The 16,850-nt window shown below is 47.5% G+C and overlaps 1 protein-coding gene across 6 annotated transcripts in view; it reads left to right on the top strand.

The window, feature by feature from the left end:
* Positions 1-7,200: 7,200 nt before the first annotated feature.
* GSE1 (Gse1 coiled-coil protein) overlaps positions 7,201-16,850 on the top strand; it is a 1,027,427-nt gene continuing 1,017,777 nt past the window's right edge. For 3 of the 6 annotated variants that reach the window (XM_085639744.1, XM_085639743.1, XM_085639740.1), the window contains exon 1: positions 7,201-11,476. In XM_085639744.1, the coding sequence (XP_085495870.1) occupies positions 9,431-11,476 (2,046 nt within the window). In that variant the 5' untranslated portion in view covers positions 7,201-9,430. The remainder of the gene's footprint in view (positions 11,477-16,850) is intronic. The other 3 variants (XM_085639742.1, XM_085639741.1, XM_085639739.1) reach the window with 1 other exon arrangement.

Genomic DNA, 16,850 nt, shown 5'->3' with positions numbered 1-16,850 from the left:
ATACGGGAAATTGGCTGTGTTTGGCCGCACTATTATGGCGTTAGGCCTGCTGCTGGAGTTCGGAAAAAGGCATTTTCCGCCACAGCAGGCACCGCGGTGGTGCCACTGCCCGCCATCCTAATAGACCCCTAGGTCTCTAGAAATACTGCCATTTCTGACCTTACCAATCCATCCTTGGATTGTCAAAGCAAGATGTACAGAGGGGGCAGGATCTATTGATTAGGCAAGGGCACTGACATGCAAGCAAGAGTAAGGTGGGTTTCATAATTACTAAATTCAGGGACAAAGACCTTTTGAATTTGTAAATCATCATTTCCAGTCGAAAGGAACTGAGATCATAGGCACTCACCCATTGGATTCAAAGCTTGCGTGGGAGCACTACCAGCATGAGAAAATGTTCAGATCCTGCTTTTATTGATACAAAATTTGCCGTAAAGTATTGCCTAAGTAAACTGTCCAGTTTTTCTGTAAAGTGACAGTAGGCTTGTAGCAGTGGAAGGTTTTTCTGATTTTGGGACCAATAACACATTTTACTAACTTAGTCATTTCACTCAGATTCTATACTTCACCATTGGTCTTTCGAAGGACCTTGCTCATTACAGTGAGGAGATAGAGAAATGAGGGTGTTGAACTGTTGGCCACCCAATGAGGACTAATAATTGGCAGCCAACTCACAGAATAGAGATCAGGTTTGAGTACACTACTCTCAGAGCCATGCTATAGAAATAGAGTATTGTAATTTGAAGAACGAACCTCCTAAAGAAGTTCAATATAACAAGAATCATACAAATCAAAAGCTCTGCTGTGGCTACGCAGAACAAGAGCAAAGGAACCAGATGTTCTGAATAAAATCTATGACTCTCTCTATCATGCATTAGAAACCAGGTATGTGTAAGCACAGATTTGTGAAAAGAACATTAAGACACAATTAATAAAAGACTCACACAAAATATAGATAATGTGTTTATTGTATTAAAGAGCCAACACCAATGCATATAAGTAACATTTTAAGAAGTTCAGTCATGAGTCTTACAGCACATAGTATAAATTCACACATTTAGCCAACATCTATCTAGTGCTGAATACAAAAATCCATTAAAGGATGATTTACGGCAGGATTTCCTACTACCAATAAGGCCAGGACGATTGTTCAAAGAGTTCTCTTAGCATGGGCAAAGTGTCAAATTAAAACCCACTCAGGAAAAGTCCATGGTCATGGGCAAGGGGAATGTGAATGGAGCAACAATCAGGAAAGTTCAGGTGTGGTTTCTCACCAGTCAGCTCCAAATTGTCCAGCAGTCAAGTTCATCAGCACTAGGAAAAAGGCAAGGGGCATAAGAAGTCTGATGCTATGGTAGCGAAGTAGGCAATTGAGAGAGAGTCCATCCCTCCTCCTTGGGAAGTCAACTTTTTATACTCCAAATAGCCCATCTGTGACACTCTGTCACCCCACAATGGTCTGATCATCATGTTTTCATTCTTCTGCTCTTCAGGTACAAAACAGATACTTCAACATGTTTTCCCATGTCACTCATGGGAAACCACTGTCCATTGCATCCTCACTGGTTAGTTGACAAAGAGCTTATTTACATTGTTGCTCTTCATGTCTTCAAGTTGAGAGGTCCCATCAATTCACTCACAAAGGAATGCGTAAAAAGTATCTGTTTACCTAGGAATATTGCATAATAAAGAACAGACAAAGCAATATTTGAGGAAACGTAGCAAAATTCCAACAGGCTATGAAATAACAGAGGCCTAAGGGAAAAAAGCAATTTAATGCATTTAAAGTCAGAATTTCTTATTTAGTAAACGAATTTCATAATTAAATTCAAGCATAATAGTATAAATCAAGCATCTCATATAAGGAAATAATTGTAACAATTGTCAGTGATTATTGCATAGAAATGGTCAACTCTAAATATGGCCTACTACCATGATTTTAAAAGTATGTGCATGCAAGCTATTCTTAAAAACCATTATAATAAAATCATATTAGTAAATCTAGAACTCTTATAATGTAAAGCATTTATGCTGATAGTTGCAATCATGTACATTAAAGCATGAATACATAGCACCAACATTTTCTTTGTTATGGTGCACTACAATAAAGGCAATTGAGATGCTAAGTTGTAACATTAACATTTGCACAATCATGTGTAAGACTCACTTGTTACATGGATATTCTGCTTCAAATTAATAATTTGTATTATTGTGTATCACAGAAAGCATTTTCATCATAATCTTTCATTACGACTTTATTAAAGTAATAAGATAATCAGTGAATAAACATATTAAACTCTTAGGGGCCGATTCCGATCTCACTCGGAAGGGCTCCGAGCACGATCCGGCCGTAAAAAGTACATGGCACGAATATGGCAGGATTGCTGAGCAATGGAAGGAAAATAAGCTGCAAACCAATGTGTGCCAATGGCACGAATGACACCATCTCAACTTACATATGCATTCCCATGATAAAGGTGGGATAGATTAATGGCCCATGCATTATTTTCATTTTCTGGGGCCCAATACTTTAACTCTGCGAGAACTTGTAAGGTGAACATGCGTTGTACACACTTTAGAGTCAGGAAACAAAGTAGCATTTTTAGGAACACGGTCCGGAAAAGTGTTACTTTTTAACACTGAGCTTAAAGGTGAGCAGCACACCTAACAGTGAGTTTCTGGGGGAATTGGAGGGCACTAAGCAACAATTTCACGTAGGATGCATTTTTTAATTGGGATCCCTGCCGGAGTGAGGAAAATTCACTCCATCCAGAGGAGCCTAAAACTGTGGTCCGCCACAAGTGCATATTTTGAGTCAGTCAAAATAGTTTAATTTCTCTGAATGGCTACAATACAAGTATGTATAAGGACAATCAGGGAGAGAAAGCAAAGGACACTCAATTGATGGACGGAATGCAGAACAAATCAAAACATTCTCCCCCAGTCAAGAGATCTGGGTTAAATCCATCATTCTTTTGCTCACCATGCCACCCCAGTGTAGACTTGGCCATATGCAAATCAGTCTTGACCCTGTGCCTCATGGGAACAGTCCAGCCCAAACTGCCAAGCCAAGTCCTCCCTGGACCGGACACAAGCATGCTAGGACCGGTTCTGGGGTTTCACCCCTCTTCAGCCAGGATAGCTTGAATCCAGTGGCACAGTGAGCCCGGAACCTACATCTAGGCATACCCGCAACACTTAGGGCGAGAAAGCAAAAGACACACAATTGATGGACGAATGCAGAACAAATCAAGGATAATCAGTTCAGCTAGTTGAGCAGAGAGTGCTCATGGGACAAGCAATGACTCTCAACAATTCCATGTATCGTGCAGCCAGCGTACCCAACAGCTACAGTTCCCTTGTGATTTCTGAAGCAAGCAACTTCAACGTGAATAAAAGTTAACAGCTTGGAAAAGATGCACAAGTGAAATCGAACTGGGGTTTGGCGAGATGGACTGTGCAAAGTATACAATCACAAAGTGATATGGGGAAGCAAGAGCAATAGTGTTTCAACCTTTGCAGCCTGGACAAAGGAAGGTGCTGCGTTTTGGTGGTTAGCAGTAGCGCTCTAGGTGGTAAGGAGGTGGGGAATACCTCCTTTCGAAACTGGGACCCTCACACACCCAGCAAGCTAGGTGTCATGCTTCATCATATGGGTCTGCTCCTCGTCGGACCGGCGCCGCAATGCTTGACGGGCACCCATAAAGGGGCTCTTTTTCGGAGATCTTTTGTTCCTCTCTGTATCGGTGCAGTGGGTGTGAGGGGCCTAGGAATGTGCAGATGTAGGATGTGAATGTAAAACAGGTAAGGGAACCCTTTGTGCTAAATTGTATTCTGTTAGGGTCCCACCCTGGTTAAAAGGATTAGAGGGGCGACTGTTTTGTTATAAGGTGACAAAATTGTCGCTCAACCTCCAGATGGTCAACATTTTTCTCGCCTCAATAAGTCACAGATGTGATCAGGTGGCGATTCCTCAGGACCGTGTGAATGATACAAACTATCTACAGTGAATGGTGTGGTGCAACGCTACCTACCACTTACTCTCCCCGAGGGTCATTACCCTGGAGAATGGCAGTCAACCTAGAGTACAAAGGAAAAATTATAAAAACATGATCAAGTTGGGGGGAGAAAGAGATATCCCCTGTTGAATTCAGTCATAATGTTAAATATTACACAATCATAATACAAGCTTTCTTGATAAAAACATGCAAAGCTCTTATGGAAACCATTCAAGCTCCATATGTGCTTCCATACAACTCCGCTGTGTATACATGCTTAAAAAGTGGTGATATGGACCGTAGTGGTGAGAGGACGTGAGCTCACCTTTATGCGGTTTCTAGTACTGCCACATCAGTTAGCAGCGGATTGAAAGGACACTCAATGTAGTGTCTCTATATGGGAAGACACATGAAAGACCAAATCAATTCATTTCAATTCTCTCTTACTGCATGTATGCTCACTCACACATTGTGAGCACTCCGTGCAAGTGTGTCACCCTTACCCAGACACCTGCCCCCACCACTTCTTAACCCTTGGGAGCAAGAAAATCAGTGGAGAACTCATATTCCTTCTCAATGCATCCATCACCACAGCCACCTTCCCTGCTCAATGGAAATATGCAGAGACCAGACGCCTCCTAAAGAAACCCTCCGCTGACCCCAGCGATCTTAAGAACTACCGCCACATCTCTCTGCTCCAGTTCCCAGCCAAAGTCCTCGAGAAGTCCATCAACCGACAACTCAGCAAACACCCCGAGAACAACAACCTGCTGGACACCTTCCAGGCCGGTGTCCGTGCCGACCACAGCACCGAGAGACCACCATGATCACTGCCACCGATGACATCAGAACCCTTTTTGACTGGGGAGGCACAGCAGCCCTGATCTTCTTCGACCTCTCAGCAGCGTTCGACACAGTATCCCACCACACCCTCATCAAGAGGCTCCGCCACATTGGGATCCAGGGAGACGCCCTCAAATGGGACAAATCCTTCTTCACAGGACGAACCCAGAGAATCTGCCTACCACCCTTCTCGTCGGAACCCAAAAGCATCATCGCAGCATCCTGCAAGGTTCATCCTTCAGCCCCACCCTGTCCAACACCTACATTACTCCCCTAGCCAACATCATCAGAACCTATGGCCTCAACATAATTTCCTACTCAGACAACACCCAGCTCATCCTCTCGCTCTCAGAAGACTGCTCCACAACCAGAACCAACTTCCACATCTGCATGATGAGTGTCGCCGAACAGATGAAGAACAACTGCCTGAAGCTCAACATGGACAAGACTGAAGTGCTGATCTTTGTTGGCATGGTCCTCGACAGCAAGCTCATCATGAAAGTCTAGATCAACGCAATCTCCTCTGCCTGCTTCCACACACATGGCATCCTCCGAAAGGTTGTCAGATGGCTCCCCGTCACCACCAGGAAAATCGTACCCCAAGCCCTATTCACCAGCTGTCTCGACCATGGCAATGCACTCTATATAGGAATCACCACCCAGCTACTGAAGATACTCCAGACGATATAGAACTCAGCTGCCAGACTCATCCTCAACCTTCCCAAATGGACCCACATTATCCCCCCACTTCAAGAACCTCCATTGACCCCCAGTCCAGAAAAGATGCCAATTCAAGGTGCTGATACATGCTTACAAATCCCTCCACCACCAAGGACCAGCATGCATCTACCTCTGCTTGAACTACCACCAACCCTCCAGACACCTGCCCTCTGCCTTTCTCACTCTCGCTCACCCTCCCTGCACCCGTCGAAGCCACAGTGGAGGACGCTCCTTCTCCTACCTTGCCGCTAAGTCCTGGAACTAACTTCACCCCACCTCCAAACAGCATCATCACTCACTGAATTCATAAAGGGACTCAAGATCTGGCTCTTTGACTGATCGCAGCGGGATTCTAGAGCCTGGATACCCTCAGGGGTGATTAGCCACGCTCTACAAATCCTGTTGATTGATTAAGTGTCTGTCTCTCTTCTCTCTTACTGCACGTATGTTCTCTCACTTTAAGTGCTCGGTGTATGTGAGCTCTGCCTCTCTTCTCTCTTACAGCATGTATGTTCTCTTCTCTCTCTCACAACCAGTGAGCGCTCAATCTAAGTGTCTGTCTCTCTTGTCCCTTAAAGTATGTGTGCTCTTCTCTCACACACTCAGTGGGCCCTCGGTGCAAGTGTCTCTCTTCTCTCTTACAGCATATGTGCTCTCTTCTCTCATACACTCAGTGAGCAATCGGTGTAAGTGTCTGTCTCTCTTACAGCATGTGTGCTCTCTTCTCTCACACAATCAGTGAGCACTTGGGGTGTCGCTCTTCTCTTACAGCATATATATTCTCTTCCCTCTCACACACTCAGTGAGCGCTTGGTCTAAGTGTCTGTCTCTCTTCTTTCTTACATCATGCGTGCTCTCTTCTCACTCACTGAGCTCTTGGCATAAGTGTCTCTCTTACAGCATGTATGTTCTCCTCTCACACACACTTAGTCAGCACTCTTTGTAAGTGTCTCTCTTACAGCATCTGTGCTCTCTACTCACACACATTGGGCGCTCGATGTAAGTGCCTCTCTTCTCTCTTAAAAAATATGTGTTCTCTACTCTCAGACAGTCAGTGAGCGCTCGGTGTGTCTGTCTATCTTACAGCATGTGTGCTCTCTTCTCTCACACACTCAGTGAGCACTCGGTCTAAGTGTCTGTCTCTTCTCTCTTACAGCATGTGTGCTCTCTTCTCACACACTGAGCGCTTGGTGTAAGTGTCCCGCTTCTCTCTTACAGTATGAATGTTCTCCTCTCACACACACAGTCAGCGCTCCTTGTAAGTGTCTCTCGTCTCTCTTACAGCATGTGTGCTCTCTTCTCTCACACACACACAGTGAGCGCTCGGTGTAAGTGTCTGTCTCTCTTCTCTCTTACAACATGTGTGCTCTCTTCTCTCACACAGTCAGTGAGCGCTCGGTATAAGTGTCTGTCTCTCTTCTCTCTTCCAGCATGTATGCTCTTTCCTCTCCCACACTCAGTGAGCGCTCGGTGTACATGAGTTCTCGCTCTTGCCGGGGGGTCTGGTTTTCTTGGCTCACTGGAAGTGTCACCAGCAGAAAGTTTACAGCTGAAAGCTCTGTGCGCTCGGGGCCTCCCCCGGTGGGAGGGGGCGGAGCCTGCAGCTTCGTACACACCTCCGAGGGGGAGGACTCCTGGTCTTCCCAGGCAGCTTCGGACCGGGAGTGTGGAGCTGTAGGGAATACCTGGGGGTCCCAAGCGAGGACCGTGAGTACAGCTGAGCTCTGGGGGTCCCAGCCAAGCACAGTGAGTAGCTCCCGGACCTGGGGGCCCGGGCTAGTACTGAGGGAGCGGAGGGCGACAGGCAGGGGCTATGAGGGTTGCCGGGACTGCCCCTGTATGGAAGTTATCAGTCGCCACTCAGCGGGAACTGATTCTGGGCTGGAGGAGATCGGAGCGGTACGCTCGAAACCCGGTGCACGACGGTGAGCACGAGCAACTGGTGCTGCACGAATTGTGAGTGGAAAGAACATGCAGCGACCGTGAGGTCGGGGAAGACGTGCTGTGCTGACCTCCAGCTCCCTGCAGGAGCTGCTCCGCTTTTGGGTGTTCTACAGATGTCCAGGAGCACGCACGAGCTGCACCGATTGTCGATTCACAGAAGTTGCAGGGAGTTCTGGTGCGTCGCAGGAGCTGCACGGTTGTGAGTACGCGTCACGAGCTGCATAGAGTGTGGGTGCCCATCAGGAGCTGCAGAAGAGGAAGTCTCCGGTGGGAACCTGATCTGGTTTTATTGCACAGCAGGAGTTGCACCAACAGTGGAGGCACACTATGGAGTGATTGGTTGTGGTTTCACAACAGGAGCTGAACCGGTTGTGGTTGCAAAGCAGGATCTGCACGGATTGTGGTCACACAACAGGAGCTGCTGCAGTGATTGTGGTAACATAACAGGATCTACACGGATTGGGGTTACCAGAGCAGGATCTGCACGGATTGCGATAACATAACGGGATCTGCACGGATTGCGATAACATAACGGGATCTGCACGGATTGCGATAACATAACGGGATCTGCACGGATTGTGGTAACATAACAGGGTCTGCACGGATTGGGGTTACCAGAGCAGGATCTGCACGGATTGCGATAACATAACGGGATCTGCACGGATTGTGGTAACATAACAGGGTCTGCACGGATTGTGATCAGAGCAGGATCTGCACGGATTGTGTTCAGAGCAGGGGCTGCACGGATTGTGCTACCATAACACGATCTGCACGGATTGTGGTTACACACCAGTAGCTGCACGGATTGCGGATACACAAACACGAACTGAGCCTGTGGATACCCAGCCAGAGCTGCACTGATTGTGGTTACACAACTGGATCTGCACGTATTTTGCCACTGCACTGAACAGGAGCTGCGCCTCTGCATCCGGATCTCCGCGGGGGGATGTGACTTCACTTAACAGGAAAGAACAGACTTGACATGGATGCCGGGTACACTGAGGCGGAGACGCACTCCGCATAAAGTGTGCGGATACACTGAAGGGGAGCTGGTCTTAGCTGGAGAGGGGGCAGGCGGCACACGGGTCTCGTGCCCGGATTGCATGTTCGCTTAACACGGCCAGCCACTGCGTGACACGAGCTGCTCGCCCCGGGGCTGGCGATCTGCAGTGTGATTGGCTGATGTTGAAGCCTAGAGTGTCGGACCGCCCACCACGTACGGCCTGCGTTCCCGACCATAGGATGTGATTGGATCTGATCCGCTCTTGTCTGTGATTTTAAGATGTTCAACTTAGCAGGGTATAAAATTGACCTAAAAATCTGTAAGGGCCCAGTGCTAAATCAAAAAACATCAAAGACAAAAATTCTGTCTGGCAAGTGTTGAACCGAAATCTACACCGTGTGCCCATCGAGAGAATTCCCATTGTTCTCTGAAAAAAGACATTTTTTGGGGTTTAGTTGACCACTGTTTGTTAGGAAAAGATCTCTCTATTCCTCATACCCTAAAGGTGTTGTACAGAGGCCTCTGGTAGCTCCCCATGGTGTGAGATGCCTGGAATTGACCCAATCGAGCTGATATTTCTTATGCATAGAGTAACTAACTCCTGCTGAGTGGCAGGAGGGTCTCCTCAAGGCTGAGTGTGTGCATCAAGCTACAGCTATAGGAAGGTCTCACTGCAGCGCTTGGCGCTGACTAGAGAAGGGTCTATTTACTGTAGGTCCAGAGCCTCGCACCGAGTTTCTTAACCTGTCCTCGTGCAAGTAAGATCCTCACAGTAGTCAAGTGGAAGTCCCTCAAACCGAGCTGGTTGGCACTAGGCCCAAGAGAATGCTTGTGGCGTCCCAAGGCCGCGTTCACTTCTTGCACTAGTTCCTTCCTGGTACTGACAACCGCTAAATCCCCCCACTGCTCAGGCCTGGTCGCCATGAGCTCTCCTGAGCGGGAGGGCTCAGGCCCAGTATCGCGGAAGCAGCGCCTGATGGCATCCCTTGGGTCTGGAGAACCTGGCGGCACAGTCTACTGCTTCATCTGTGGTGGTGCAATGCTGCGCGGCCGCGAGCTTCGGCTCCCTGTGAGATGCCCCCCAGAGCCAGGAGGGCCCTTCTTCCCATTTCTGGCACAGCAGGAGCCCGCACCTGGGGCCTCTGAACCTAGTGCAGATGGGACTGTGCCCTGCTGTGCAGTGTGCCAGCATTTCCTAGCTGAGCAGTGGAGCGCTTTTGAGCGCCGCCGCACTCCCCTCGACAAGCGCATGTACTGGCTGAAGAGGCCTTACCAGTGTGGTATGGCTGGTGATCCGCGCAAGCCAGCACCCCGTGAGTGGAACCCCGCCTACGAGGATGCCCTTAACACAAGGGGTGACTCAGAGCTATCCTCTCTGTCGGAGGATGAGACACTGTCTGAGCCTGAGCAAGGGGCCAACCATACACGACCCCCGGGAGCACCCCATGCGCACACCCCAGTGCAGGACATAGGGGCTTATAGAGGCAAAACAGGTCAGAGTGTTTCCCACATCAAGCACCCAGAGTGGAGCCAGAGAGCCCGCAACGGCAGAGCCGGCCAGGCCGCAGCACATTCCCAGTACCCCAGAGCAGAGGCCCAACAAGCCCCTCCCACTACTGCGTCACCCCTTGTCTCCCAGACTGGCCCCGGCCAGAGGGACTGTTCCTCAGAGGACATCAACATCACCAGTGATGATGATGAATATCGGCTCAGAAACTGGGGAGAGGCGAAGAAAGAGAATGGGGTTGGACCCAATGTCCGCCACAGTGGTGCAATCACTCCTACAGCGGTAGCGGTGGCAGGGGGAACTGCGTGCTACATTTGTGGAAGTCGCCTTTCCCAGGCCAACCAACATCAGATCCACGTACAGAAGCAAGAAAACCCACCACACGAGCCCTTCTTCCCGTTCCTCTGGCTGCACAGCCCTCCGCCTGGCGCACAGCCCATCAGCCCTTCAGGGAGTACCCTGGTTTGCCCCTGCTGCTTCTCCTCTCTGATGCAGCAGTGGCAGAGCTTCGAGGTTGCCAGTGTACCCGTACTGCAGCGACTCTATATGGTACCCCTCAACGCCAAGTCTTTAGGTATGCCTCCAAAAGATGGTGCACAGTTTAAGGTGGAGACTGTGGCCGCCGGGCATGAAGTATGCTATCTCTGTGGAGAAGATACAAAGGAGGCTAGGCTAGTGGTTTGTAAAGTGACAAATGGAAATGCCAGAAACACCATGCACTTTCCCTTCCTTGGCCAGTTGCCCTGCCCTCCCAACTCCAAAGGCTTGACCTCCAAAGGGGAGGCCGCCAGTTGCAGAAAGTGCTATGGAGTCTTGGAGGACATCTGGGCCATCTATAGGGCTTGCCAGACCGAGGAGCTCATCACATCCATCCAAAGCTTCTTGGGACGGTACCACCAAGTGTTCTCAATGGATGAACCCAATGTCATGCCCTCACGAAGGGGCCACGCGGCCATATGTTACATATGCGGCACTGAGATGGGCGCTGGTCATGAGTTCCAAGTTAATGTGAACCCACCCAACCGTTACGGAGACAAGGAACCATTCTTCCCTTTCCTGACCGTATACCCGCCAGCCCCCAGGGCCCGACCCGCAGATTCCATTGGCCTGGTCTCAACCTGCAGCCTGTGCTACCATGACCTCCTCGGGCAGTGGCTGCAGCACGAAGGCCGAAGCACCCTGCATCCCAGCAGCCCCTGGTCCCGGCAGTACAAAGTGGAGACCTTTGTTTGCTTCTTCTGCCGGCTGGAAAAGAAACGTTGCCTTGGGTTGAAAGCCGTGCGTGTTGCCAGGCTCCCCATCTTTCTGTACACCCCGAGGGTGAGCAACAGCTTACTCGTGGATGATGGCAAGGAACTCACCATCGGAGCATGCGCCGAATGCAGAGCTGTGGTCCTGGCGGGAAAAGTGGTCACAAATGGGGACCTGGTTGACCACAAGCCACCCAGCACGAGCCAGAAGGTAAGAAGTCCTAATGTTTATTTTTTTTTTTATTCATGACCAAGCCTGCTGTTGGTGGATGACGAAGTGGTCCCTGCCTTGGTGTACAATGGTACATTAGACGGTGGCGTAGGCAATAAGACGATTCTCTATCAAGAGCTTCAGTTGAGTTTCCAGTTGAAGGCGGCCTGTACGTGAGGCAATGGGTGTCTGTTCCCCCAGTTGTTACATTTGTATCACTAGTTGAAAAAATAGTAATTGGAAATAGTTAAAGGACTAAACAAAATTTTAACTGTAAAATGACATTATTGATAAATGTTATATGACTCGTCTTCGGTATCTTTGTGTTTCTTGTAACTTACGGCATGGGAATGTCAACAGAATCTTATTGGAGAGATAGTCCTCTCCTCAGAATTAAAGATGCTATTTTCCTCATATATATTTTTAGGAAAAGCATGGATGTGTACATTTCTGCCGAAGGGTGTTGGCAGGGCCGGCTTTAGGGCAGTGCGACTGGTGTGGCCGCACTGGGTGCTGACCTGTTGAGGGCGCTGTGACCTCAGGGGAGCGCTGTGTTTAGCAATATCTTATGATAGGAGAGATGAGGAGCACTTTTGCAGGTGGTAGGGAGAGAATCCGACGAGACAGTCATGGGACATGGGGGCGCCAAAAGTGATTGTTGCATTGGGCGCCACCAGCGCTAAAGCCGGCCCTCGTTGTTGGGTCTGTTAGGTGTACTATAAGAGTGCGTTCAGTCACCCACGCGCTCTAGCCACACTGTTTCTTAAATAGCAAAGTGCAAAAAAAAGTGCAAAGATGTGTAGAAAATGTCTTAATGCCTTCGAAAAAATCTTTGCTTGGGTCTCCATGCTCATTGTTGTAACGTGCAGTGTCAGGAGGGGCGTCCTGTAATTCTGTCAGGGTATCCGCAGGGCAAGCCGAACAGGAATTCATAGAGATTCTGGGCCACTGGCGAAGGAGCTCTCGTATTCATTGTTTTATTTCAATCCTGTTCCTGGTGCAGCTTCTGAATGAAATGTTGTAGTCAGAAGTTTTGAGATCTATGGTCTGATATATTCAACTACGGATTCTTAGGAGAAGTGTTACTTGTGTTTGCAAACCTTGCCATCTGGCCCATACCAGACCAGTGCTGAACATATGCAGACACCACTGCACGGATGCCATTTTGCATTCATTCCAAACATGTATGCACCCTTGTTTCCCCAGCATCTGACATTTGGGCAGCGAGCTTGCCTATGGTCAAAGCAAATAGTCTTTGCCTCTAAGGATCTGACCCAACCAATGATACAGTGTACACCTCCTAGTATCAGAGCCAATCAAAGACACAGTGTAAGTACACCTCCTAGAATCAGAGCCAATCAAAGACACAGCATACGTACACCTCCTAGTATCAGAGCCAATCAAAGACACAGCGTACGTACACCTCCTAGAATCAGAGCCAATCAAAGACACAGCGTACGTACACCTCCTAGAATCAGAGCCAATCAAAGACACAGCGTACGTACACCTCCTAGTATCAGAGCCAATCAAAGACACAGCGTACGTACACCTCCTAGTATCAGAGCCAATCAAAGACACAGCGTACGTACACCTCCTAGAATCAGAGCCAATCAAAGACACAGCGTACGCCTTCTAGGACCAGGTCCATCCAATGACATTGTGTTCTTATCCTAAAATCAGGGCACACCAATAGCATACGTTATACCTCCTTAGCTTCAAGGCCATCTAATCACATCGTTTTTGCCCCCTAGGGTTCGGTCACCTAGTGTCTTTATGTATGCCTCCTGGTATCCGTGTGAACCAATGATATAATATAAGCCTCCTAGGATCAGGACCAAACGACGATGCAAAGTTAGGCAGCTGAGGATGAAAACAACAATGACACAGCACAAGTCCGTCAAGGATCAAGTTTTGGCCAATAACAAACAAATGGGCAGGCGGCCTATTGTTGTGGCCAACCCGTTACAGAAAGCTAAGCATCCTATTTCGAAAACAACCAGTGACACAGGGGTATAGAAGTCAAGGGTTTGGCCAACTAATGACAGAAAGAAAGGCAAATGTAGTGTAGAGGCCAACCAGTGACATAAGGTTAAGTAACTTACGATCAGATATATCATTGACATATAGAACAACCTTTGGAATTCGTCCAACGACTGACGAGGAAGCAGAAGCTTAAGGTCGGGGTGACTATTTATTGAAGGGCAAAATAGTGTTGGGCAATGACCAACTACTGACCGAAGGGCAAGACGTTTTGGTTAAGGGAAACCAGTGACATAAGTGCAGACAGTCTAGGTATAGGACATCGGCTTACAGAGGCGCATACGGCCTAGGGTCAGGCACAGCCAGTAACACAGGCCAGGCATCTGAAAGCATTGTCCAACAGGTCCAACAGGGATGTAGGCGACCTCATCCAACCATAACATAATGAGAGGCAGCTCGGTCACAAGCTCTCAGTGACCCACCGCAAACATTTCAGGATCAGGTCTATCAAGTGACGTGGGTGCAGACACGCTAATGTCACATCCCACCAATGACGTAGGGGCAGGCCTTTTATGATCATCAGAAACTGGAAGTGTAGAGAGAGCAAGTCCTGAGCTACAAACTAAACCAATCAATGGATAGACAGCTGAAGATGAGAACAGATCAGTTCCATTTGGAGCAGCAGCATGGAAGTCCAGAAATCAGACACAACCACCAAAAAGTTAATGTAACCTAGGGTCAGCGTCAACAAGTGACAAAAGCAGACAGACGACAATGAGGCAAAACTAACGACCAAAGAGCAAACAGCCTGGAAAACAACACAAACCAATCACATAGGGGCTGCACATACTATCTCTAGATGGCAGCATAACATTAAACCCACCCAGTGACGCAGGAGGTAGGCAGTCTATGCATGCGCAGGACAACCAGTGATATGAGTGCAGAACATCTAGGATCCGGTATAGACAGTGACGAAGGGTCAGAAGGTCAAACAAGTGTCGCTGAAGCATCCAGCATATAGTAAGCGAATCCCAAAAGTGGGTGATACGCCTGATTTTGAAAAGGATAAGTGTAATCCACAAATGGAAGGGGGCAATTTGTCGTGCAGAAGTGTAGAAACCGGGATTCATGCCCAGGAACAGCACAATCGACTGCATTTGTTACTGCCTCTCTACAAAAATAAATAACTTTCTATCATTTTAGCCGGATTGCTTTTATATAAATATCTTCCTATCTGTAACTTTTTATTTGAAGTTATATAAAACAAACCAGTTACAATTTCTTTGCGTCGCTGGGCTTTAGCAACATTCGCTCGCAAGCAGCGTAGACCAGTGACGTTTTGGGCTTAATGTTCCCACTTCATTTGCTGTGGTTCAATTACCGATTGTTTCACTACAATTGTCCTCGTAACATTCCGCCACTTCCGGCAACAGAACACTGAAATGCACGTGGGTGGGAGGAGTCACCCCTTCCACCACTGTGGACATTGCCTTTTTCATGCGAAGTCTGAAGCACCGCTGGAAAGCATTTGCTATCAATGGAAAAGGGATGCTGTAGAAAACAAACTATACCATGAGAACAAGCATTAAAAGGTAACCATCAATGCAAAGGTAGCACCAAAAATGTATTCAACAATATAATTAACACATTACTAGAGATCACCAATACACCTGGCCTAAACAATTTCTACAGTTTGAACCTCAAAACAATTCACAAATTTCCAGAAACATGTATGCATCAAACAATTACATAAATGTCTAAATATGTTATTCCCGAACAAATGTAGAAAAGTCGAAATTTTAATTGTTGAAGAGAAGGGACTTAAAAAAAAAACAAATTAATGTTATTTTTACATAAAGAATACAATCACAACCACTGTTGCAGGGTTAGCCGAGAGTGGTAGTAGTCGTTTGTCCAATGGTGAATATATATCTAGCCCTAGCTGCTTGTACTTTGAGAGTGAAAGAGAGAAGAAAAGGACTGAAAAATTAGTGGTGAAACAAAAGAGGAATAGGACAGGCATGTAGAGAGGTACAGTCACATTGGCATCATTTGTATTCCACCCGGGCTATGTTGGGGAACCACACTTTTGGGCCGGGGGCCGGTACGATATTTGTGCAAACCAACTGTTTATGGAGGTTCATAAGAGTCTAGGTAAGTGTCCATCGCTTCCCACATCCCCTTCGAGGACGCTTTCCAGGGTGAGTACTGTAGGGCAATGTTGTCCGCTCCTCTCAGATGTGTGACCCAGTTGATCCATCCTTTGTAGCTAGTTTTGCTTGTGTCTTTCCAGTTGGTTAGTACCAATTTCACAGCTGCTGTCAGTAAAAGGTCCATTAGGTCTTTAGCTTGCTCAGTCCTCAAATTCGTAATCCTAAAAGGCGAATTGATGTACTTGGCTCTAGCATCTCGCTTTGTCTTTTTTCGCTCCTCTTGCGTGCTGTCTTTTTGTTGGTCCTTCAATTGAAGCCACCCGTTGTCCACAATATTTTCTGTTGTCTGCACTTGCGCTGCTCCCATGAATCAACCTACGGGACCCCAACTGAATGTAGCCTCCGGTTTCAAATTCCTTCACATTTCGAGAACATTTTAAAAATTTAAATTCTGCATTTAGCTTCTTTATTTATATGCACTTTATTAATATATTAAAATAATTTTAATTTTCTCAACAGTCACAACCCCTTGAGTAGGGGTCTAGGGTCCCAAGGGGTCTGCAGACCACATGTTTAGAATGGATGATGGCCCTCTGCAGAATGTGATGAGGTGCCCGTAAAACTATATTCCTAGGCGTTGGGCTGGAAGGCTGCCCTCTGACCAGCAGCCTTACGCCCCTGATATGGAAGGCATCCATACGGTGACTATATGCTCTTGTCACCACAATATTGAGTTTCAAGCCCTGGGCTTCAAACTGTTAGCAGTCTAACCTGGAACTGTATACTAAATGGAGAATGTAAGAGACTCAGGGCTACAACACTCACAATACATTGCGTTGTAAACAGAAAGCCTTGGACTTACAACATGGCCCTTTCTGCTCATGGCAGATGGAGCGCTGAGCAGGAAAAGCCTTGCAACAGGGATATGTTATGTAACAGAATCTTTGAACTAAGGCAATAAGAGCTGGTGCAATTTACATAACAGCGAGCTTCTAAAATCCCCATATAGGCATTCCAACCCGTCCCTGTGTGTAAAAGATTGTGTCCAGAGTTATAAATAAGAGAGCTAGAACCGAGTTCTACACCTTTTAGCAGAACTGTTAAATAGTTTCCTAACTATTTACGTCTAACTATAACATCGTGTCGTATGTACCGCTCAGATCCAAGGAAATGCTGATGTCAAGCTACAGCTCTTACTCATGCGCGACTGAGGGACCCGCAGTGGTATTAATCCCTTTATG

This window comes from Triturus cristatus, chromosome 12 (genome assembly GCF_964204655.1).
Source record: "Triturus cristatus chromosome 12, aTriCri1.1, whole genome shotgun sequence".
NCBI lineage: Eukaryota > Metazoa > Chordata > Amphibia > Caudata > Salamandridae > Triturus > Triturus cristatus.
Note: the sequence above shows the minus strand (reverse complement) of the source record. Positions and strands in the feature narration are given on the sequence as shown.